This window comes from Trypanosoma theileri (assembly GCF_002087225.1).
Source record: "Trypanosoma theileri isolate Edinburgh chromosome Unknown TM35_Tth_43_V1, whole genome shotgun sequence".
In the NCBI taxonomy this organism is placed as follows: Eukaryota; Euglenozoa; class Kinetoplastea; order Trypanosomatida; family Trypanosomatidae; genus Trypanosoma; species Trypanosoma theileri.
This window is the reverse complement of record NW_021639885.1, coordinates 50297-73102: the sequence shown is the minus strand read 5'-3', so window position 1 is coordinate 73102 and position 22806 is coordinate 50297. Positions and strand designations below refer to the sequence as shown.

Below are 22806 nucleotides of genomic sequence, written 5' to 3'. Positions count from 1 at the left end.
TTTTTTTTTTTGCTTTTGTTGTTGTTTCTACTACCGTTGTTTGTGTCATATCGTTATTTCCCTGCAGACATCGTGTTAGGATGAACGTGCAGTTTTTTTTTTTTGTTTTTGTTTTTCCTCTTTTGGAAGGGGGGAAGAAAACGAAAGAGAGCTATAACAGTAGAAATATAAACAAGAAGAAAATGAGATGAATAAGAAGGAAGAAAGAAAAAAAATAAAAATAAATAAAACTCAAATCAAGAGAATAGGGATCACAGGAGGGGATGGGAAAGTATATAAATATATATATATATATATATATATATATATATATATATGTGTATATATCATTTCTTCTTTATTTTTCTCACAGTGCTTCTTAAACAACATATCATGATTACGTTTTTATTTATAGTCAATTGAAGGGGAAAAAAAAATCAAAGAAAAGAAGAGAAATATTTTGAAATAGGGGAAAAAAGAAAAGGAAATTGGAGAATATGAAAAGGGATAAAAAAGAAAAAAATAAAATAAAAAAAAAAAAGAAAATATTTTTGTTTTTTTTCACGTTGTTTCAGTATATGAAACATTCACTGTTTTATTTGCTTTCGTTGTTTTTGTTTATAAACTAGAGTTTTCAGCATTTTTTTTTGTTGTTTTTGTTGCATTTATTTACTTTTGTATGTATCTTCGTATACATAATCTTATGTACTCATCTGTTCTTCACTGGGTCACCACTACCACTGCTATACGGATATAATATCTTTTCTTTTATATCAATAGTGAAAAATTAAAAGAAAAAAAAAAGACATAAAAAAAAAACAAAAGAAATGAGTTGTATTGACAAAGAAACGGTTCTTTTTAGTTTATTATCCCAAATAATCTTTTTTATGCACTATTACTGCCCTTTTGCTGTACTCCATTTAACCCCCCTTTTTTTTTGCTTTAATGTTGCCCATGTGTGGTGTCATTATTAATATTATTATTATTATTATTATTATTATTATTATTATTATTTCTCTGGGCTTTCCTGCAATAGAAAGATAAAAAGAGAGGAGAAGGCAATTGGCAGTATAACGAGTAGTCATAAGAAGAAAAAGGAAAAGAGGGATAAAGCGAAAAAAAACAACAACAACAAAAAGACTGCGATTTGGTTCCCGATCATCTCAACATACATTGGTGAGACCTTACCTTACGGTGTGAAGGAGGGGAGAACAGAAGAGAGAAATAAACTATTATAAAATGAGTGGTAGGAGAAAGAACGAAAGAAGGAGAGAGAGATTGAAATGAATATGGGAACTAGAATACCTTCTCTTTGGGTATATGAAATATTTTAAATATATTTATTTGTTTTTATTTATTTATTCTTATTTTTCTTCTCCTTTGTATTTACTAGTGTTTTTTTTTTTTTTTTTAAACTAGTTTCTTATTAGGAGTACTAGTAATAGTTAAATATATATATTGATAGTATTATTATTATTAATAACATTCAGCGGTGAATTAATTAGAAAAAAAAAAATGAGTTGGTTGGTGGCTTTAGAAAACGTCTGCCAGCGAGCAGCGGCTCGTGCCTCTCAACGAACTTCACTTTCTTCTTCTTCTGTTGTTGTTGTGGCGGGCCGATTAGCACCACCACCAGCAGCAGCAGCAGCAGTGAATAGAACTCCTGCGGAAGTTGCGCAGCAGGCAAGTAGAGTTGTAAACTCCATCAAAGAGAGAAGAGAAAAGGAGAAGGAAAAAGTTGGAGAAGTGGAAATGAAGATGAGTTCCTCCACGGCGGCTTTACATCATATAAGTGATACATGGAGTGGGGCACTGCAAGTAATTCAATTCTCTCAACTCGATATAAGTACTAGTATTGAGCAGCGGATGTATGAACTTCCACTTTCATTGGCAGCGGAGAGTGTGGCTATTCTCTTAAAGGCGGGAAAAGGCACTACGGCTGTGGATCTCTTACACTCTTGGCAACATCCCACCAGACGTATTCAATTAAAATCTAAAGTTATTGCCACTCGTCATTTACAACGTGCACTCAAGACACTTGGTGTTATTGGAGATGTGGAGACTCTACGCAGTGTAATCTCTATACTCCACAGAGAGTTGTTAGAGCAGAAACGTCAATTAGATCAACAAGGAGAAAAGACTCCAATATCAATATCAATATCAACATCATCATCATCATCATCAACAGTAAGAGAAGGAGAAGGAGGAAAATTAGGATCTAGTGAGAATTCTACAGTAGAGACATGTACAGAGCGACGAGGTCTCTTCTCCGCCCTTGGACCACAACGAACACGACTACTACTAGTAAAGGCAGTACATGAATTGATTATTCAGGATGAATCTCTAGTTCCAGTGTATGAAAAGCTTACGTGGATTAATGCAGTGACAATAGCAACAATGAGAACAATGGAAGGAAAACAAACATCATGTCTTATTCCATTTGAATTGCAGGATGACTTTCATCGCGTAGTGGAGCGGAGTCCATTATATAATGCTCAATTATTACAACAAATAGGGCCAGCCTTTGCGTGTGGGTTTAGACAACCAACACAATGTAGTCCAGCAGAGATTCTTAGTACTCCACGTAGTGAGATGAGACGTATATATACACAGAAAGCATTCCTATCATCAAAGGATGAATGGACAGAATTACAACAACTCTTATTATCACACTCACCATGTATTCGACATGCCTGTGATACTACACTTCTACTTCGTCTACTCTGTGGACGACAAGTACGAAAAGGAGATATGCATCTATCAAAGAATAAAGATAAAGAAGAAGAAGAACAGAGAAAACGATTACGTCAATATTTTATTACACAACTTCAATCATCCCGTTCTTCTGCAAGACGTATGTGGAGTCGTATGTTATTACGACATCCTCCACTTCTCTCTCAATTACATCTTTCACCATTAATGATCTTCTCCACATGTGCCTTGACGTTTCGAAGTTTTCATGTACACCAGACATTTGTGCGTTGTTGTTTACCATTACTACGGCGATTACGGCGTATGGGCCGTAGTGTAGATGCGGCCCGACTGGTGTGGAATCATCTCTCTGTTGTCCACTACACACTTGCGGTTCTCTTTTCACAAAACCCGCGTGCCTTTGAAAATGCCGTCGCTGTTGTGAGCCGCACAATGCGAGAAGGTGTTGGCGGACGATGTGAGGCGTGGATGGGACACCGTTCCCTCGCCCTCCTACGTGCAGCCGCAGCCATACCAACAACAACAATATCAACAGGGATATCAACAGGGATAACTAAAAGTAAAAGAAAAGGAAAAGGAAAAGGCAGTAGAAGTAGTAATAGTAATAATAGTGTACCATCGAGTATTGTGACACCTGCCCATTGTATTCCTATCTGTGCGGCGGCTCTTGACTGTGGAGTCCATTTTGCCACCGTGCAGCAATTTGTAAAGGAGATGTTTCCCAATGATGACAATATATCTACATGGATTCTCAATATGGTGCGACTCACAGCAAAGAGTCATGTCTCTCGTGTGTGTATTCCACTAGAGAGTGCCTCGCATGGGGCACATTTGCGTAGTTTACTGCGGCAGTATGCATATGTGAGTAATGCCGTTGGTTCTTCCGCTCTAGTGGAAGTATGTGTACCTTCACGTAATAAACTACTGGCATTCTGGAGTATGTTGAATGATGATAAGATAAGTATCCCACTACGTCGTCTCATCTGTAGATTCTTTCTAGATGAAATTAATCACATGGCAACAACAACAAGAAGGTCAATGCATGGAAAAGTTTCCTCTGTACAAGAAGTATTGCATGAACTCTATCGGGAAGAAGTTCTCGCCTCTATTGCCTCCAACTGCACAACAGAGAGTTCATTTATAATTTGCATGGATGCACTTATCGCACAACGTCGTTTGCGAAATGCACAAGACGGTGCGCAATTATTGCAATTAAGTGAGATGAACGATAATACAAACATTGATAGTACTAGTGGTGGTGGTGGTGGTGCCTTATTTAGTGTGAGTGGGTGAAGAAGAAGAAAAAAAGAAGAACAATAATAATCTTAAGAAGATATATATATATAATGCAGTTTATGTTATTAGTGTGTTCCCTCAAGCTCTTAAGAGAAGAGGTGATGTGAAGGGGTGTTTTTTTTTTTTTTTATCCTTGTTTATATATGTGTATATATATATGCATGCTTGCCTATGAGAAGACCTGGATGAAAGGTCCTTTCTTTCTTCTGGAATATAGGTGGAACGAAAAGAAAAAAAAAATAATACAAAAAAACATACATAATGGAAAATATACTCTATTCTGATATTTTTTTTTCTGTAATATTCTTTCTTTTCTTTCTTTTCTTTTGTTTGATATTTTGTTTCTTCTTCTTCTTTTCTATTTTATATTTACTTACTGTGAATACACCTTTCTATAGAGAAAAAAAAAAGTGGTAGGGGCGGCGTAGTGTGGTGTACGGCTTTTTTTTATTATTTTCTGCGTTCCCACCACCACTACTACTACTACTGGTGTTTTTTTTTTTTTCTCGTTGGGGCAAACAAACAAACACGTAGAGAGAGAGATAATAAGAGGGGTATTAGGCCCAATTACCCACAAGGGAGATAAAAACAGATATATCTATCTTTTCTTTTCTCATTATATCTTTATATATAACTATATATATATATATATATATATATAAAGAAAGAAATTGAGAAATACCGTTACGCTAGTATACAGATAGTAAAATAAATGTCGTTTAACTTCTCTGAGGTTCAGACGGGATTTGAATATGAAGTGTGTAAATTAAAACTTGGATCTGGCAGCAGTGGTACTGTATTTCTTGCCCAGCACAGACACACACATGAACTCGTAGCGGTGAAACGACTCTATGCAAAGGGAATAGCAGCAGCTGATAGTCCTGTAAATCACGTATCTTTCTCTTCTTCTTATCATCATCATTATCATTATCATCCACTAGAATCTTTAACTGTTACACCTGAAGGGAAACATTCAGATGTTACGGCTATTGCTTCTTCGTGTTCCTCGGCTGCTTTTCCAGATGATGGGAAACATTGTTCTGAAATATTTCATAATAATGAGGAAATGGAAATTAATGATGATGTGAATGATAATGATAATAGTGATAATAATAATAATACTAATAATAATGAGGATGGTTTACAGGAGAATGCAGGAGAAGAAGAAGAAGAATATCCACATCCATACGAGGATGATGAAGTGCATGAGATTAGTTCTCTACGTGAAGAAGAATTACCCACGGAGTATGTACGAAAACTACCAATGTGGGAGAAACCCCATCCGCCCAGGGTTGTACGTCTTCCCTCTGAAAGTACTATTCTTCAGTATCTTGGTCCACATCATCATATTGTAAAGTTTCTGGGAAGTTATACAAACTCAAACAGAGTCACATTCTTCGCAATGGAATTGATGGATAGTGATCTTGGTAGAGAACTTCGTGCTGCTAATACGGCTTTCATGATGGAAGATATTACACGTCCACTTCTGCATGGAATCATTGCGGCCATTTCGCATCTTCATAAACGTGGAATAGCACATCGAGATATCAAACCAAGTAATATTTTACTAAAACGAGCGGAACCTGCAAGAATTGTAGTAGATACATCCATTAGGGATATTACCTCTTCATTATATGATACGGAAGAAGGGACTAATAATAATAATAATAATAATAATAATAATAATAATAATAGTAGTACTAGTAGTAGAGAAAAGAATAATAATTGTACAAATGATGATATGTTACAGACACAGAGTTTTCCTCTTTTTAAAAAAGAAGAAGAACGTGTAAAAGCTACACTTGGAGATTTCAGTGCAGCCCATTTTATACATGAAAGTGAAAATGTAGGAAGTGGAAGAGGAACATTATATTATAAATCTCCTGAGCAATTGATGGGTCGTGCAGAAGATTATTTGGCTTGTGATATGTGGGCATTGGGTTGTACAATGTTTGAACTCGCTACTGGATCTGTTGCCTTTTGTGGATCTACAGATTTACAAGTTCTTCATCAGATTTGTGCAAAGTTGGGAACAGACTTTCAACATTATCCAGAGAATACACATGAAACGACATTATTTGATAGTCTTTCTTCTCCATCTCCGGCTTATCTTGACTTTTTAAAAAGTCTTCTCACGCTGGATCCTCGTAAACGTCTCACCGCATCAGAGGCGTTAAAACATGTTTTCTTTGATCCTATAAGAGAACAATATGGTGTGGATTGTGAAAACGCAGAAGTGACATTTCCCCTTCGATCACGATGTAGATCATCTGTAGATCCTAAAAATCTTACATTCCGACCTATTGCAACTACTCCAACTAAACGATCAAGAGTATCGGCTGTTGCTGGAGGAAGAGGAAGAAATAATATGAATAGTAGTAATGTTGGTATGAGTAAAGGAGCTGGTAATGGTAATGGTAATAAGCCAAGATGTAATTTTGGATTAAATCCATCTGATATAAGTGTTTCTATGTCTTGTCAACATTACAGTAATTGGTCTTCTTCTATTAGTGCCACTCCCAGCCCTTCCTTACAATCCGCACATATGCATTATCATCATGAAAGTATGGATACCTCTCGTCGTCGTTCTTATTTAAATAGTGGATGGGGAAACTGTACCGCTACAAGACGTCTTTCTATTTCTTCCTGTGCTGCTGGTGTAGCCACGCAGGGACGAGATGAGAACTCACGATTAATTGGACCTGCACTTTCACCGATTGCATTATGTTTTAGTCCAGCAACTTCTATTAAACCCTGCGGAAATGGAAATGGAAATGGTACTCTCGCCTCGCAGAGTAGAGCCCCACGATTAACTCCTTCTTCTCATGTAACTCTTGGGAATACACGAACCAATATATTATTTGAAAGAAATGTATTTGGTAATAGTAGAGGTTTAACAACAAATGCTAATACCACAACGAATGTGAATAATGTTGGGGTTTGTGGAGGTCCAACGGAACCGCATGTATTGTTTGAAGATGAATTTCACTCTTGTCGTTACGATGCAGATTCCCCAAGTGTTCGAAAAATGCTTTTTGAATCCCCAATGCAATCCCTTCGCTGCCGATTGAATGAGAGTCTTGATAAAATAGATGGAAACTCCATTCATGATGATCACGATGTTTCATTTCAGCAGTGGAAAAAAACAATGACATCATCTCCACAAATGTTAATGGCAGTATCGGAATCATCTCCACCGTTGTTGGATGTTTGCGGTGCGCATCCCATAAGTACTGGAGACACACAGAAGAATCCTATCACCTCTTATCCGACCACAGATGCGGGAGAGGATGGATACTGCGGAATATACCAATAAGGATATATATATATATATTTATATCTGCGTTTCTGTGTTTGTGGATGATATAACCAATTTGAAAGAGAAATCTAAAGGTAGAAAAAAAAGAAGAAGGGAAAATGTGATTTTTTTTTTTTTTTGTTATTTGGATGGTGGTAGAGAGAGTCTCTATAGACAATAAGGTAGAGTTGACATTACACCAAAGAGAGATGGGGGTACCATCCTTCATAAATCAGAATTTTTTCTCTTCATTTAGGTTATTGGGGATGTACAAGGAGTGTTTGACACTTGATAATAATATAGTAAAAAAAAAAAAGGATTTGCACGATGTGATCTGTACATTCTACAAAATTATTTTTCTCTGTTTTCTTAGATTCACTTCTTCACTTGATTTATTCACTTCTAGATCATTATGTAGTGCGGGAGGTTTGCATTTATACGAAGTGCAACTCTGAACCTGGCGCTATGTTTTTTTTTTTTTTTTTGTTCATATTGTTGATGCTGATGTCCATTTGATTTCTAGCTTGGGCTCTGAAAATGAAAAAGAAAAAAAAAAAAGTGAGTGTTGTATGCAGTCTCCCTCGATAGTGAATACATGTGGATCATCTATGGAACTTGGTAGAGTAAATTTATTATTATTTTTTGTTTGTTTCTTTTCCCTTTATGTGAGGATGTGTGCGTATATGTGTGTGTTTTTTAAGAGTAGATGATGATAAAAAAAAAAAAAAAGAGTTACTGGAAGAGTAACACACTTCCCACATTATTATTATTATTATACCTCTAAAGAGGATATTTAACGAATGAAGAATAAAAGGGTAACTTAATAAAGGAAACTTCTTTTTTTTCTTTTAACGTAACAACAAACAAGAGAAAAAAAGAATGGGACAAGATAAGGCGTCTTTCTTAAGACGATGTTTTTTTCTTTTTTTTCTTCTGCAGGTCCATTCTACATATGGGCATAGACGTATATAAATGTGGTTTTTTACACTATGTGTGTGTCTGTTTTTTTTTTTTTTTTATTATGGTATCGTTATCTGTCCTACTTATTCAAAATGATGATATTTTACTTTCTTCCTTTTGTTCACTCTGTATCTATGTATGTAAGCTCTGTGTAATGTTGGTCTGTGTGTATATATGCTGTGATTGTTTTTTTTTTTTTTTTTTTCGCATTTAACACCTTCTTTCCATTGTACCAATTGAATGGATTAAATGATTTTTCTTTTCTTTTTTTAAATTCCTCTGACCACTCTTCTCTTAGTAAGAAAAAGAAAAAAAAATAGGAGAAGAAAGAAAAATTCTACTCACTTTTACTTAAGGCTCTTAAAATTTGCAAATAAAAATAAAGTAAAAGAGAATAAAAACAGTACAAAAGATCAGCAGAGCAGATATATATATATATATATATATATATATATATACCCATCAATATGAAGAATAGTGTAAAGATGTTCGCCGCCCTTGGCGGGTTTCTCTTTGGGTATGATACCAGTGTCATCAATGGTGCTATTTTCCAGATGAAGGACCACTTTGGATTATCCGAGCACTCCTGGATTGTCGGCCTCATTGTGAGCATTGCGATTGCTGGTGCCTTTGTCGGAGCGTGTATTCCCGGACTCATCTCTTCCCGCTGGGGACGACGCCCGTGTCTCACCATTGCGGATATTCTCTTTGTTGTTGGATCTGTGTTAATGGCTGCGGCTAATGGTGTGGAGATGGTGCTGGTCGGGCGAGCCGTCGTGGGTCTTGGGATTGGAATCAGCTCCGCCACAGTTCCGGTTTATTTGGCAGAAGTTACCCCACCCGATGCACGTGGAGCCACTGTTGTATTTAATAGTATTTCTCTGACAGGCGCACAACTGGTGGCTTCTGGCGTGACGGCTCTGTTGGTGCAGTTTACACCTATTAACATTGGTTGGCGTGTGGCTCTTGGACTTGGTGCGTTGCCAGCATTGATTCAATTGGTTGGTCTTATCTTTTTTCTTCCAGAAAGCCCACGTTGGTTACTCTCACGTGGTAAAGTTGAACTGGCACGTGAGGTGGCAGCAAAGTTTGATATTGATATCTGTGATGTACAGGACTCTGTTGAGATGGAGCCAGTGACGTTAAACTATCGCGATCTCTTTACAAAGTCTATGCGGAGACGCATGTTTGTTGGTTGTATGCTCCACGTTGTACAGCAGTTCTCTGGTATTAATACTATTATGTACTACAGCTCTGTGATATTATATGATGCGGGATTTAAAGATCCTAAAACACCTGTGATCTTATCTATTCCCCTTGCTGGAATAAACACCATCTTTACAATCTTTACAGCATTTACAGTAGATCGATGGGGAAGACGATTACTCTTACAGATAAGTGCCTATGCATGTTTCTGTATTACCATTGTAATGACCGCTATTGGATTCTGTTTGGGTAATCAAGTGCCATATTCTACAGGTGGATGGGTTTTTCTTTCCTTATTGGGACTCTATCTCGCTGTATTTGCCCCTGGTCTTGGTACGATGCCGTGGGTTGTGATGGGTGAAATCTTTCCAAATCATTTACGTACATCCGCTGCTTCTATTGCAACAATGAGTAATTGGGCTTCTAATGCGGTTGTCTCTCAGGCATTTCCTTCTTTAATGGGATCTATTGGAGTGGGTGGCACCTTTAGTGTTATTTGTGGTTGTATTGCCCTTTCTGCCCTCTTTATTCAATTCTTTGTGGTGGAAACCAAAGGACTCTCACTAGAGGAGATTGAAGAAGTATTTGAGTCAAAGTACAATAGTGGTGATGTTGTCGATAATGCGATTGAGCCAGAAAATAATTTACTCCCCTCAACACAGGAAGGTGAGTTCAAAAAAGATTCTATATGAGAGATTACAATTGGATTCTCATCTCCCTTTTTTTTTAGATTCTCTTGTATTGTTTTCTTGTATGGGAAGAGAAAATTACTATAAGTAAAAGTTTTATTTTGAAAATTCGGAAATTCTTCTTCGGAAAAATATTTCTATATCATGTTTTTTTTTTCTTTTTTTTTTTTACTGTTTAATTTTTTTTTTGTGTATTTCATGCAATTACTTTTTTTTTTCTTCTTCTTTCCTGCTGGAGGAAAGAAAAAGGCAAAAGTAAAAAGAAGAAAAACTACCCCACCCTTTTCTTTATTTCCTTTTTTCTTTTCTGATCTTTTTCCCCTTCTATGCGACCCTTTTTATGATTTTTGGCACATATACAAAACCATCTGTTTTTCCCTCTTTCCTGGTCCCCGTTGTTTCGATGAAAATGATGGAGCGGGCCACAAATAGAAAGAGTGGAGTTTGTGCGACCTCTTTTTTGCCAGGGTTTTCTTCCCGGCCCATATATATATATATATATATATATATATGTGTTTTTTTTGTTTGTTTGTTTGAGTAATTATACCTGAAAGTTTTCTACAGTGAATGTGATCTGCATTTACTAGTTTGCTCGTTAAATTTCTTTTTTTTTTTTTTTTATGTTTGGACTTCCCGGTGTATTTTTTCTCTCTTCGCCTGTGGTGGATCGGTGCATCGCTTGAAGTAAATGGAATTTCTTCTGTGAAAAGTTGATTTAAAAAAAAAAAAAATAACAGGAGATTTTTCTTTTTTTTTTCTTTAAGCTTGAGGCCCACACCTGTGTGCCGAGAGAGAACTTGACCAATACGAAAAGAGAAAAAGATGATAGAACGATTTTTTGGTCTCGTTTACTGGTTGTCTTTGAATTATATATATATATTTTCTTGTCTATAGATCAATTATCATCGTTTCTCTTGTTATATATATATATATAGGGTATGAAATTTATTTTTGTTTTTCTCTTCTTCTTCTTCTTCTTCTTCTTCTTCTTCTTCTTCTCTTCTCTTTGTGTGTTTTCTCTATGTGTGACAAAATAAAAAAAGGTTTAGGAAGGAAAAACAGATACACAGACAAATAAAAAAAATATCTATATAAGGTGTGTAGAACACTTCACATTTACATTCTATTCTAGTGTGTCATTGGGAAAAAAAACTTTTATTTATTATTATTATTATTCTATCTATTACTCTTTTCGTATTAAATTCCTTCTTTTTGAAAGTATTTTTTTTTTTTCCTCTCTTTACATCTCAATTACTATCTATCTATTTATCTTTATATCAGTAATGGGTACGGATCAGATAGAGGGATTACTGGAGTCACCAGTAGAGACTACAGTTGGCGAAGTAGCAAAGGGTGTACCGATCGCTTCCTACCGATTGCGATGCCGTCGACTAAAGTGTTCTTCGCATAACTTTTGCTGCAGCGAAGAGAATAGTAATAGAGATGACAATATATTTTCCTTTGCAATTGATGGTAATGAAGAAGAAGAAGGACAAGAGACTACAGCAGCATTAGAGGAGAGTTCTCATCTCTGCCCTGCTGCCCGTTACGGTCATTCTCTAACGGAGATACAGTCGGATGTACTTTTTCTCTTTGGAGGTGTATCAAAGAACAGAGAGTATTTAAATGATGCTTGGATACTACAATTACGTGATGCTGAAGTTGTATCTACACAGATGCAAGTTTCTGGAGATGTGCCGTCTGGGAGATTTGGTCATTCCGCTCACCGTTGTTTAAATGGTGAAAGTGTTATTATTTTTGGTGGTTCCAATAATACAGAATTGTATAATGAGATGTATGTTGTTTCTGTATTTCCCTTATTAAATCATCAACATGCTGTATTCCGCCGTATTAGTTTCTCTCAACTTGCAGTAATGCCTCATCAAATGAGGTCCATGGGTAACTCCATTTCATTTCTTCATAATGACCATAACAGTGGTTCTTCTAGTAATAGGAGTGTCGCTAATTATATTACAAATTCGTATACAACTACTACAACTAATACAACTAGTACAACTAGAAATTCGTTTTTATTTTCTTCTTCTTCTTCTTCATGGCCCAGTGCACGTCGGTCTCACACACTAACCCCTATACCTGATGGAAAGGCCATTTTGTTTGGTGGACATGCCATTACTTCTGTAAATGATGTTTGGTTATTAGATGAAACAACATTTGAGTGGAAACGCAAAGAGACAAGTGGAATAAACCCACATGATCCTCTTAGTGAAATGCCGGCTCCACGTTACTGTCATTCTGCCGTTGTCTATCCACCACCAACAGAAGGAAATATAGAGACAAGTGTGGAAAGATGTTTATATGTATTTGGTGGAGTTCTCTTTTCACGCGGAGGAGATAATGTACTTTGGGAATTAAATCTCTCTTCATTTGTGTGGAGAGCCGTAAATGTTTGGGGAAATTTTACTCCACCTGCACGATTTGGGCACACCGCGTGTATTTTATCACAGTGTATGATTATATTTGGTGGAACGGATAAATTTCCCTGTGGTCGTACTCTTGATGATTGTTATATTTTCAAATTTCCTTCATTACAATGGCAACCTTTTCATTATGCCTATTCTCAAAGATTAACTACAAGTCTTTTCTTATCTTGTAATACTTCTTCACGTATATCCTCGGAAGATGAAGATACCCTACAAAGACGTCGTTCTATGATTAATCACATTCACACAGCCCTTTGCTGTAATCATCAACAACAACAACATCAATTACTGCAGGGGGAGGAGGATTTAGGGAATAATTGTATTCCAGCTGGTCGTCGTTCACATGCTGCTGTCCAATCATCTCGTGGTAAAATTATTATATTTGGAGGATGGGATGGTACTCGTGTGGATAATGATTGCTTTCAGCTGATGCTTGCACCTTCTACACTGCGTGAGTGGTCGTATGATTTTCTCGTTAGCGCACGCCGCTTTAACTGTTAATAACGCATTATATGAGAAAATAAACTTCCTCTTGCGACAGTGTTTTTTTTTTCTTTTTTTTTTTTTGTTTTCGTTTTGAGTTGACTGTAAAAAACAGTTGATGGTCGTTTGGTTGTTTTTTGTTTTTTTTATAATTTTTATTTTTGTTGCTTTTTCTTTTTCACTGCTTTACACCACAAGTGAAAAAAGTAGAATGATGACGAGATGAAAGAGTGATCTATTCTCTTCATTTTTTTTTTTTTTTGCCCCATATAGAACCCATTTGCAAAGCTATTAAAGCTTAACTCACTCCTTTACACTGCCCCTTTCTCTCTCTCTCTCTTCTCTCTCCCATATATATATATATATTTATATTTATACTATTTATAGTGATATACATGATAACGCCGAGTGAAGATCAACTCCCGTGGCTGGTAGCCGCTGATGGGATGCGAATACCGCCCTTCGGCATCGGAACGCATGAACTCCGCGGCGACGACTGCACGGCGGCAGTAGAAACGGCATTGCGGGCGGGTGTGCGGCTCATCGACACTGCGGCGGCGTATCATAATGAGACACTCGTGGCGAAGGGCATTAAAGCCTCCGGAGTGCCGCGCAGTGCGTTGGTGGTTGTTGTGAAGATCGCCCCGAAGGCGATGGGCCCGACAGCCGCAGACGTCGCCGCCGGTGTTCGCCGCAGTGTGCAGCTGTTAGAAATTGACTACGCCGACGTGGTGCTTCTGCACTGGCCGGGCTGCGGCGGAGCGGCGGTAAATGATGTGAAGGCACACCGCACCGCCCGCCGTCACTGTTGGGAGGCACTCGAGCAGTTGCGGCGTGAAGGAATTGTGCGGCATGCGGGGGTGTCGAACTTCGCCCCGCGGCACTTTGCGAGTTTGGCCGCCGACGGCAGTGAGAAGACACTCTTTGATCCATCCAATCCCTGTAGGCCGGTAGTAAATCAGATTGAACTTCATCCATTATGTGTGCAGAAGGATGTTTGTGATTACTGCCGTGATCATGGGATCCTTCTTCAGCAGTACTCTCCACTGGCGAAGGGAAATGCAATGCTGCTTGAGCATCCCACTTTGTGTGCTATTGTGAAGGATGTTTTTCCCGGATTTACAGTTCCGGATGTGTTGATTATGTGGGGATTGTGTCAGGGTTTCTGTGTGCTCGTAAAGTGTCGATCTGAGGAACACCTGAAGCAGAATTTGAATATCGCAAGGAAATTCTTTGCGAAAGGAATGATTAGTGATCATCAGATGCAGCAGTTACGTTGTTTGCGTGAATCTATGGGAATAAAAGATGATCATCACTTCTTCTGGCACAGTAATAACATCGACTAAATGTCCATGGAAGAGAGAGAGAGAGAGTTTCTTAGTGTTATTATTAGTACAGGGATTATGAGACGTGGTACTATGTTTCTTTATCTACATTTGTTTTATTATTATTTTTTTCCTTCCCCCATTTATATCATTATACGACGTTTATTATTATTATTATTATTATTATTATTATTATTATTATTTGTTTCTCTTTTTATTTTATTTTTATTTACTTTCCTAAAGAAGGTATCATCTTGTAGATTTTATAAACTGTAGCACATTAGAGTTGAAGCGAAGAATATGCGTCTCTTTCGTCGGTTTATAGTGCCTACTGCGACGCAATCATCATCATCATCTTTATCTTCATCGCCATTATTCCTATCACTACTTGTACACCCTCAACGACATTGTACACTTAGTGTACGTACAGAAATACGAAAAAGAGGAAATATTGTAGATGATGAATTAACAAGATTAGTGCTTCAGTGTGATGAGAGTTCTACAAAACCATTTGGTGGCTCCATCTGTGGTGGAATTCTCACTCTTATGGGTGTAGGCCTCTGTGGTCTCACCTTTGTATACAATGTAGGTAAGCCAGTATTGGATGCTTACTACGAAACACAGGAGGATGAGGAGGGAGGAAAGGAAGAGAAGGTGGATTAACAGTTGGTTGAGTGAGTGTTGAATAGTGTTGAGAAGGAGAATGGAGAGATAAAACAATTATTGATGGTTTGTTGTTGTTTTATCTGTTTGCAGTTTGGTGTTTTCTTCTTTTGGTTTTTTTTTTTTCTGCTTTTCTTTATAATGATCATGTTCATCATAATGAACGTTGTTCTTGCTCTTTTTTTTTTTGTTTTCCATTTTTGGTTCTTATCATCTAATTTAGCTCTGTATTTGTATTGGAGTAGTGTAATGACTTTCATTTATATATATATATATTTATTTTTTTATTTCTCTCTAATATATATATTTTTTTTTATTGTATTATTATCTTCTTTTTTCTTTTTCTTTTTCTGTTTTCTGTATGATTTACATCTATGGATGTATTCCATATGTGTGTGTATGTGTGTGTGTGTGTGTTTCTACTCTGTGTATATAAACAAGGTGTGGTTCTCTTGTTCTTTGTACAACAAGAAAGGAAAGAAAAGAAAAAGAAAAAGAAATCATCTCTGTTTATCTCTACTTAACTATATCTCTCTCTCTTCTGTTCATCATATCAATGAGGAATGATAAACGAACGCTCTCGCCGTCGCCGCGTAAATTGGAATACTACAATTTAAGATACTCCAACGCAGCAACTGCAGCCACGTACTCTCTTCCCAGGCATTACACCTCACCAGCCACTACAAAGAGAACAACATCCACACGAACAAAGAGAGCCGCATCCATCACAACACCAACAGCAGCAACAACAACAATAAGAAGAAGAACCCCAACACCAACATCACGTGGGGCGTCGAGATCACGAGTAAATAAAAATAATCTCACAGATGGTGTAAATAACGTTTTGGATTCTATCACGTATGAACGTAATTGGTCTCAAGTTATTTCAGGTTCAACAAGTGGATTATTGTTAGTAATGATTATTGCCCTCTTTTACGCTATTTATATACTTTGCCGACCATATGCTGATAGTATTAGTTTTGGTTTGTTGCTCTCCGTGATACTTCATCCAAAGACCCGTAATCATTGTTTTGATTCCTACACTGCAAGAGAAGAATGTAGACGACAAATGCGATTAATGCAACAAGCCTGGGCTCAACGTTCTTCATTATTTGGTATTGTTGGATCTTTATTGTCGTTAAAACTTTTTTTCTCCTATGCCTTATTTCAAGTGGTAATATTTTTTGGTCTTAACAAACTCTCCGTGGGATCATGGTGGTTAGTAAAGGGCCGTAAAGGAATGGAAAAAATAAGTCGAAAGGGAGAACGGTTTTTTTTGGTATCAACACGAAGAGGACGTATATTACTTCGATTAATTGCCGGATGCGTGTTATCTTTACTTGCCCATTGTTTAGTTGGTTTTTCTTTTTTTCTTTTAATGCATTTGGTGTTATTTGTAATATTTGCGGTAACTGTTTTATTTGTCTCTGAGAATTATTTCATTGAATTAATGTGGCGTCTTTGGCGTATTTCAATAGTAACTTTCTTTGTGATTGGTCTCTCATACAATTTGGCATTGGATGTTATTTCTATCAGTGGTGCGGTTAAACGAACGACATCGGCCGTTGTGAATGCTCGGCAACAGTGGACAAGTAAAGAATTCTTGAAAGAAAACACTACTTCCACTACCACTGCTATTAATAATAATGATAATAATAATAAAAATGCTACTACTACTACTACTAATACAATAAATGGGACCTCTACTACTTCTTTTAAGAATATCTCTATTAAAGGTATGGTTAATATTTCTGCGAATACAACGACATCATCTTCATATTTATCAGATGTTCAGGAAATGATCTTATCGGAAGTACAACATCGAGTGTTAGCGGAAATTGCAGAATGTATGAACTATACAAATGTAACAGAATTGGCAATTAATGTGCGTCATATTATCTCTCCTATACTTTCAACATTTCCACCCAATATTACTATGAGTGAAATGTTAAATAAAGGTAGAGAATTATATACTTCATTCTTTAATAGTAATATTAGTAGTAGTGGTACTTCATTACGCAATGTTGACTGGGTAGGTGTAGCGAAGAGTCTTTTGGAACGTTGGCGTCCTTTTTTCGTCTATACTACTCATGTTTTATTTTTATTGAGCTCAAATGTCGTTGGATTTTTTGATTCTATTTATGCCTTTGTTTTTTTTATATTTGTCCTACAGTACTTTTTACAACTGGAGCACACTATTCTCTATTATGTAGTGGCTAAAATGTTTAAAGCACTTCATCCAGAACTTGGCGAGCAACATGCTCGTAATATCGAGCGTGATATTACAGTTTCTCTTTTAACGCTTTTACAATCTTTTTGGCATCTCTCATGGTTTCACTTTTGTATTACATTCTGTCTCTTTCAGTATTGGTCCTTCCCTACACCTTTTTTCAGTGGATTACTTTCCGCCTTTACGGCGGTATTTCCACTGTTGCCATCGTGGTTTTCACCTGTTTCCTTTGCGTTGGTGTATTCCCTCTTCACTGCTGTGAGTGATGCGGGTGTGTTGGGGGTGGTGGTGGATCTCCGGGTCTGGCACTGTGCGGCGGCCACTTTACTCTCGCACATGGATGAATGGCTCTTGTCCGTATCGCGTGGATTGCGTGGAAGTTCTGTGCGGGATGCGGCTGGGGTTGTGCGAGAGGAATTGCCAACATTTGTTATTGGCACCGCCTTGTTTCTTGGATATGTGAATTACGGCCTGCGTGGGATCTTATTTGGTCCCATTACGGTGATTGTGGCGAAGGTGTTTTTTGATAATTGGGGATCCATTACAGTGCAGGAGACCATCCCAACACCCAGGGAAAGGGAAAAGGAAAAGGAGGGAAAATAGTGTAAATGTTGTGAATATGCATATATATATATATATATGTATGTATGAATGTATGTATGTATGAATGAATGAATGAAATGTAAGAAAGTATGGGGAAAGAGAGAGAGAGAGAGAGAGAGAGTTTCTGCTTTTTTTTTTACTGTTTGTTTATTTAAATATATATATATATATGTACTGTTTTTTTTTTTCTTTCATTTTCTGGGCCTGGGACGATGGTGTCATATCTTTTTTTTGTTTTGTTTATTGTAGCGTATTGCCTGATAAGAAATAATGACGATGATGAAAGTTTTGTGTGAATAATTTAAGGCAGGAAGAATGAAAAGAAAAGAGGGGAACTTCTGCGGGTAATTTCCATCATTTTATTATTTATCAAGCATAGAGTTACTTTGGAGTAGATCTCCGAATCATGGGCTTTATTTTAAAAAATGACAGGTAGCAATGTCTATGTTGTGTTATGTTGATATTCACGGTTATTGTTTTTTTTTTTTCTTCTTTTTTCTCTCTCTGCGTCTGTGTGTGTTTGTGTTTGTGCTCATATCTTTGATCTTGCTATTATTATTATTATTTAATATTATTTATTAATATTATTATTATTATTATTTATTATTTATTCAGTTTATTGAACGTGCTGTTTATATCACTGTTTCTCTTTTTTTTCTTTGCATATCTCCTTTTCCGTTATTTTTATTTTTATTATATTGATATTAACTTCCCACCGTCTCTCACGGCAGCTGTTGGCTTTATTGAGATTAGAAGATGGCCGGCCGACGACCCCTCACATTAGGAGGCGTGAATGTACGCCAACTTCTTCACCACTATCGACAAGGCCTTTCATCATCACAGTCCTTATCATTATCATCTTTATCATCTTTATCATCATCACAATCTTTATCGAGCCCAATCGTAGAAAAAGGGGGGAAAAAAAAAGAAGAAGAAGACTGTAAAAGGCCTGTATTACTGGTGAGTGCCTGTCTTCTTGGCCATTGTGTCTCTTACCGCCGGCATCACTCTTCCCCGCGGCCCCGCACCCCCGCCGGTTTTCTCCTTCACTGTCTCGCCAGCGACTACGCCCTCCTCACGTGTATTCCCGTCTGCCCAGAGATGGATCTTCTCCACATGACTTCCCCACGCCCACCCATACGTCTCCTGCAATCCCAACAAACAGAGAGAAAAGAAAGAGAAGGGAAATCACAACAACAACAACAACAAGAACAAAAAGTCTATATATATGGAAATGTAAAGGGAGAAGTAAAAGAGGGTCGTGAACTGCGTGAACGTCTTATCTCTCGTCATCCATTGTTGGCGGATGAATTACTTGTGCGTCAATTAACGGGCATTGATGCTTGTCTCTTAAAGGCACGATCCCCCAGTTGTGGGGTTGGAGATGCACGTGTGTATACATCGGCGAGTGGTGGAGTTTACAAGGAAGCGGATGGTTTCTTTGTAAATGAATGGTTGCGTCCAGTAGTTGGAACTCTTCCACTGGTGACAGAACGTCAGCTTTACTTTGATGATGAGGAAGAAGAAGAGGAAGAACAACAAGAACAAGAGGCGATTGGAATATCAATAACAAGGAAGAGCCATCATAACAGTAAGCATAGGTACGGAGTATTGTCGTTTATCAGAGATTTTCTCACACGCTTTGAAAAAAGAAGAGGTGCACAGTCATGACTCTTTTTCTCCCAAGTTTTTTTTTTTTTTGTGTGTGTATGGGGGTGTAATATGTGATGACTATAGTGGTTGTAGAGACCATAAATAAATATATATATTTATATTCACGAGTAATTAGTTAAGTTGGTTTTATCGCTCTTTGTCTGATTTTAATGTGTACTTTTTTTTTCTTTTTTCGTCCTCTGTATGCTTTGGAGATTTATTCTTTATTTTTGGTATTTCTTAAACAAATGCGATATTCAATGTTTCTTTTTCTTTTTTTTTTTTACCATTATTATTATTATTATTATTATTATTATCTTTCTCTGTTTCTTTAGAGAGAATAACCATAATAATAGGAATAATAATATTAAATAATAACCATCAAGGAAGGTGGGAGGTAATAAAGCGCATTAGTTTTTTTAAAAAAAAAAAAAAAAAAACCTTTCATTCCTACATTTATTTACACAAACAATGACCCACATCACACCTGCGTGGAATGAAGAGTTCGAAGTATTAAAACAAATGCAGGAAGACCGAATGAATTATGCGAACAGTATGACTTGTCAAGAACGTTGTGTTTCTCAGTATTGGTTTAATAACTTTTACGGGCCAGAGTATAAGTGTATGCGAAATTGTCTAGAGAAGTTGAATCAGGTGGGGATCATTACAAATATCAACTTCACAAAGTATGAACAGGAGAAGAAAACACAAAAGCATAAGTAAGTGAGAGAGAAAGAAACAAAGAAAGAGGGAAAGAAAGTGGGGGTGCTTTATCTCCGTTTTCAATTCGCTTTTCTATTTTTCTTTTTTTCTTCTTCTTTTCCATCTTTACAACTTCGGTGTGTTTGCCTTGCAGAAATGATAACAGGAAGCGGGTGTGTTATCATTCGCTTTTGTTCCTTATTCTCTTCATTTACATCGTAACGTCAAACTATTAACAAAACACCATTGAGAAGGAAAACAAATTTCACTGAGTCCTTTATGGAAATAAGCCTTTTTCTGTAGACTTACACACACACACACAGACAGACACACTCATATATATATATATATATATATATATATATATATATATATATGCATATATGTGAGATACGTTGTCAACAAAGAGACGAATACTGTTTAAAAGAAAATGATATTCGCAAGCAAATAACCTCAACTGGTTATGTTTACCAGAATAAGAGGGCATTACTGTTATTCTTCGGTAATACATATTTTTTTTTGACTTTTTCTTTTATTTTTTTCTTTTTTCTTTTTCTGTTTTGTTTCTCATATTTGTATATCTATTTCTCTTATGAATGTGTACCACAGCACGTCGTGTAAAAAAAAAAAAAGAAAAAAAAAATAGCCGACTCATAATTTATATCACAAGAAACGATCACAAGAGAAGAAAAGGAAAAAAAAAAAAGAAAAAAAATACAGAGAAAAAAGGAAAGAGGTATTAGTAAGAGACACAGTGAAGTGCATATTACCATAGGGGAAGATACTATTAAGAGAAGAAAACACAAATAAAAGGAAGAAAACAACCACAACAACAACAACAAAGAAGAGAAAGAATAAAAAAGAAAAAACCGGAAAAACATATTCTCTAATTTAAAAGATGGTGTTGGCAGAACTCGGTCAGAAGATCGGGGCGGCGATCTCAAAGATGTCGTCCAAGTCTCTTCTTGGAGAGGAAGATGTGAAGGAATTATTAAACGACGTGGCCCGGGCTTTACTTCAGGCAGATGTGAATGTAAAGATGGTGAAAGAACTCCAGCAAACCATTCGTGCAGAAGTGGCCATCACATCCGAAGCGGTTGGATTAAATAAACGTAAAATGTTACAAAATGCCGTCTTTAATGGAATTAAAAAGATTCTCGATCCCGGTGTGAAACCATTTGTGCCGGTTAAAGGAAAAACAAATATTGTTATGTTTGTTGGACTTCAAGGATCAGGAAAGACAACCTCTTGTACAAAGTATGCGGCGTACTTTCAACGTAAAGGATTTAAAACGGCATTAGTGTGTGCGGATACTTTTCGTGCGGGGGCTTATGATCAATTACGGCAAAATGCCACAAAAGCGAAAATTCGTTTCTATGGTTCTCTTACAGAAGCAGATCCTGTTATTATTGCAAAAGAAGGGGTAACAGAACTTGTAAAGGAAAAGTATGATCTTATTATTGTAGACACTAGTGGTCGTCATAAACAGGAATCTGCTCTTTTTGATGAAATGAAACAAGTTCAAGAAACCATTAAACCAAATGATGTGGTGTTTGTAATGAGTGCAACAGATGGACAAGGTATTCAAGAACAAGCACGTCAATTTAAAGAGAAAGTACCAGTTGGTTCTGTTATTGTTACCAAACTTGATGGACAAGCCAAAGGTGGTGGGGCTCTTGCAGCTGTTGCCATGACCAAAAGTCCTATTGTATTTATTGGAACTGGAGAACACTTTGATGATTTTGAATTATTTCAACCAGAGAGTTTTGTTAGTCGTATGCTTGGAATGGGTGATATGCGGGCTTTAATGGATACAATGAAGGATGCGAATATAAATGCAGATAGTGAATTATATAAACGATTTCAAGATGGACAATTTACAATGCGAGATATGTATGAACATTTACAAAATGTTCTTAAAATGGGATCTGTCAGTAAAATTATGGATATGATTCCTGGAATGTCTGCTCTTGGTGGAGCTGCTGGTGAAATGGGGGATGTGACGCTGAAAGCCTTTATTCACATTATGGATAGTATGACCGCAGCGGAATTGGATGATGGGCGGGTAAAGAAAATAATGACTCCCTCCCGTGTTCACCGTATAGCCCGTGGGAGTGGTCACTCCATACTGGAAGTCCACAATTTAATTAATAGTTACTCCAAATTCGAAGAAGTGGTAAAGCGAATGGGGAAAGTAAACTTTAAAGCCATGACTCAAGATCCGGGTAGTATGCTCTCTGGTAGAATGGGCCAACAACAAATGACACAGTTGGCAAAGGCACTAAATCCAAATATGCTTCGCCAATTGGGTGGATTAGGTGGTCTGCAGGGTATGATGAAACAGCTGCAGAATATGAAATGAGTACTTCGTAATACACATACACATTATTTTCAAGAATGAAAAAAAAAAAAAAATGGCGAGAAGAAAAAGAGATGAAGGTGATGAAAAGAAAAAAAAAAAAAAAGAAGAAAACGGACGTAAATGGAAGAACGAGGGAGTTTTTATTTCTTTTTTTTCTCTCTGAAACTCAAAGATTATATATATATATATATATATATACATATA

The 22806-nt window shown here is 36.8% G+C and overlaps 10 protein-coding genes across 10 annotated transcripts; all 10 read left to right on the top strand.

Annotated features, from left to right (window-relative positions):
• Positions 1–1494: 1494 nt before the first annotated feature.
• On the top strand, positions 1495–3984 carry TM35_000431270 (uncharacterized protein; the record flags this gene model as incomplete). The annotated part of the gene is made up of 1 exon (XM_029030026.1): positions 1495–3984. The coding sequence occupies one exon, from the start codon at positions 1495–1497 to the stop codon at positions 3982–3984; it is 2490 nt and encodes an 829-aa protein (XP_028878625.1).
• Positions 3985–4699: 715 nt separating this feature from the next.
• TM35_000431260 (putative protein kinase) lies at positions 4700–7303 on the top strand (the record flags this gene model as incomplete). The annotated part of the gene is made up of 1 exon (XM_029030025.1): positions 4700–7303. One exon carries the CDS (start codon positions 4700–4702, stop codon positions 7301–7303), a length of 2604 nt encoding a protein of 867 aa, XP_028878624.1.
• A 131-nt stretch (positions 7304–7434) lies between these two features.
• Positions 7435–7740, top strand: TM35_000431250 (uncharacterized protein; the record flags this gene model as incomplete). Its single annotated transcript, XM_029030024.1, has 1 exon — positions 7435–7740. One exon carries the CDS (start codon positions 7435–7437, stop codon positions 7738–7740), a length of 306 nt encoding a protein of 101 aa, XP_028878623.1.
• A 972-nt stretch (positions 7741–8712) lies between these two features.
• On the top strand, positions 8713–10143 carry TM35_000431240 (sugar transporter; the record flags this gene model as incomplete). Its single annotated transcript, XM_029030023.1, has 1 exon — positions 8713–10143. One exon carries the CDS (start codon positions 8713–8715, stop codon positions 10141–10143), a length of 1431 nt encoding a protein of 476 aa, XP_028878622.1.
• A 1280-nt stretch (positions 10144–11423) lies between these two features.
• Positions 11424–13082, top strand: TM35_000431230 (uncharacterized protein; the record flags this gene model as incomplete). Its single annotated transcript, XM_029030022.1, has 1 exon — positions 11424–13082. The coding sequence occupies one exon, from the start codon at positions 11424–11426 to the stop codon at positions 13080–13082; it is 1659 nt and encodes a 552-aa protein (XP_028878621.1).
• A 377-nt stretch (positions 13083–13459) lies between these two features.
• TM35_000431220 (putative aldo/keto reductase) lies at positions 13460–14410 on the top strand (the record flags this gene model as incomplete). Its single annotated transcript, XM_029030021.1, has 1 exon — positions 13460–14410. One exon carries the CDS (start codon positions 13460–13462, stop codon positions 14408–14410), a length of 951 nt encoding a protein of 316 aa, XP_028878620.1.
• A 279-nt stretch (positions 14411–14689) lies between these two features.
• TM35_000431210 (uncharacterized protein) lies at positions 14690–15052 on the top strand (the record flags this gene model as incomplete). The annotated part of the gene is made up of 1 exon (XM_029030020.1): positions 14690–15052. The coding sequence occupies one exon, from the start codon at positions 14690–14692 to the stop codon at positions 15050–15052; it is 363 nt and encodes a 120-aa protein (XP_028878619.1).
• Positions 15053–15608: 556 nt separating this feature from the next.
• TM35_000431200 (Trypanosoma vivax) lies at positions 15609–17885 on the top strand (the record flags this gene model as incomplete). Its single annotated transcript, XM_029030019.1, has 1 exon — positions 15609–17885. One exon carries the CDS (start codon positions 15609–15611, stop codon positions 17883–17885), a length of 2277 nt encoding a protein of 758 aa, XP_028878618.1.
• A 756-nt stretch (positions 17886–18641) lies between these two features.
• On the top strand, positions 18642–19556 carry TM35_000431190 (uncharacterized protein; the record flags this gene model as incomplete). The annotated part of the gene is made up of 1 exon (XM_029030018.1): positions 18642–19556. One exon carries the CDS (start codon positions 18642–18644, stop codon positions 19554–19556), a length of 915 nt encoding a protein of 304 aa, XP_028878617.1.
• Positions 19557–21138: 1582 nt separating this feature from the next.
• Positions 21139–22602, top strand: TM35_000431180 (signal recognition particle; the record flags this gene model as incomplete). The annotated part of the gene is made up of 1 exon (XM_029030017.1): positions 21139–22602. One exon carries the CDS (start codon positions 21139–21141, stop codon positions 22600–22602), a length of 1464 nt encoding a protein of 487 aa, XP_028878616.1.
• Positions 22603–22806: the final 204 nt, after the last annotated feature.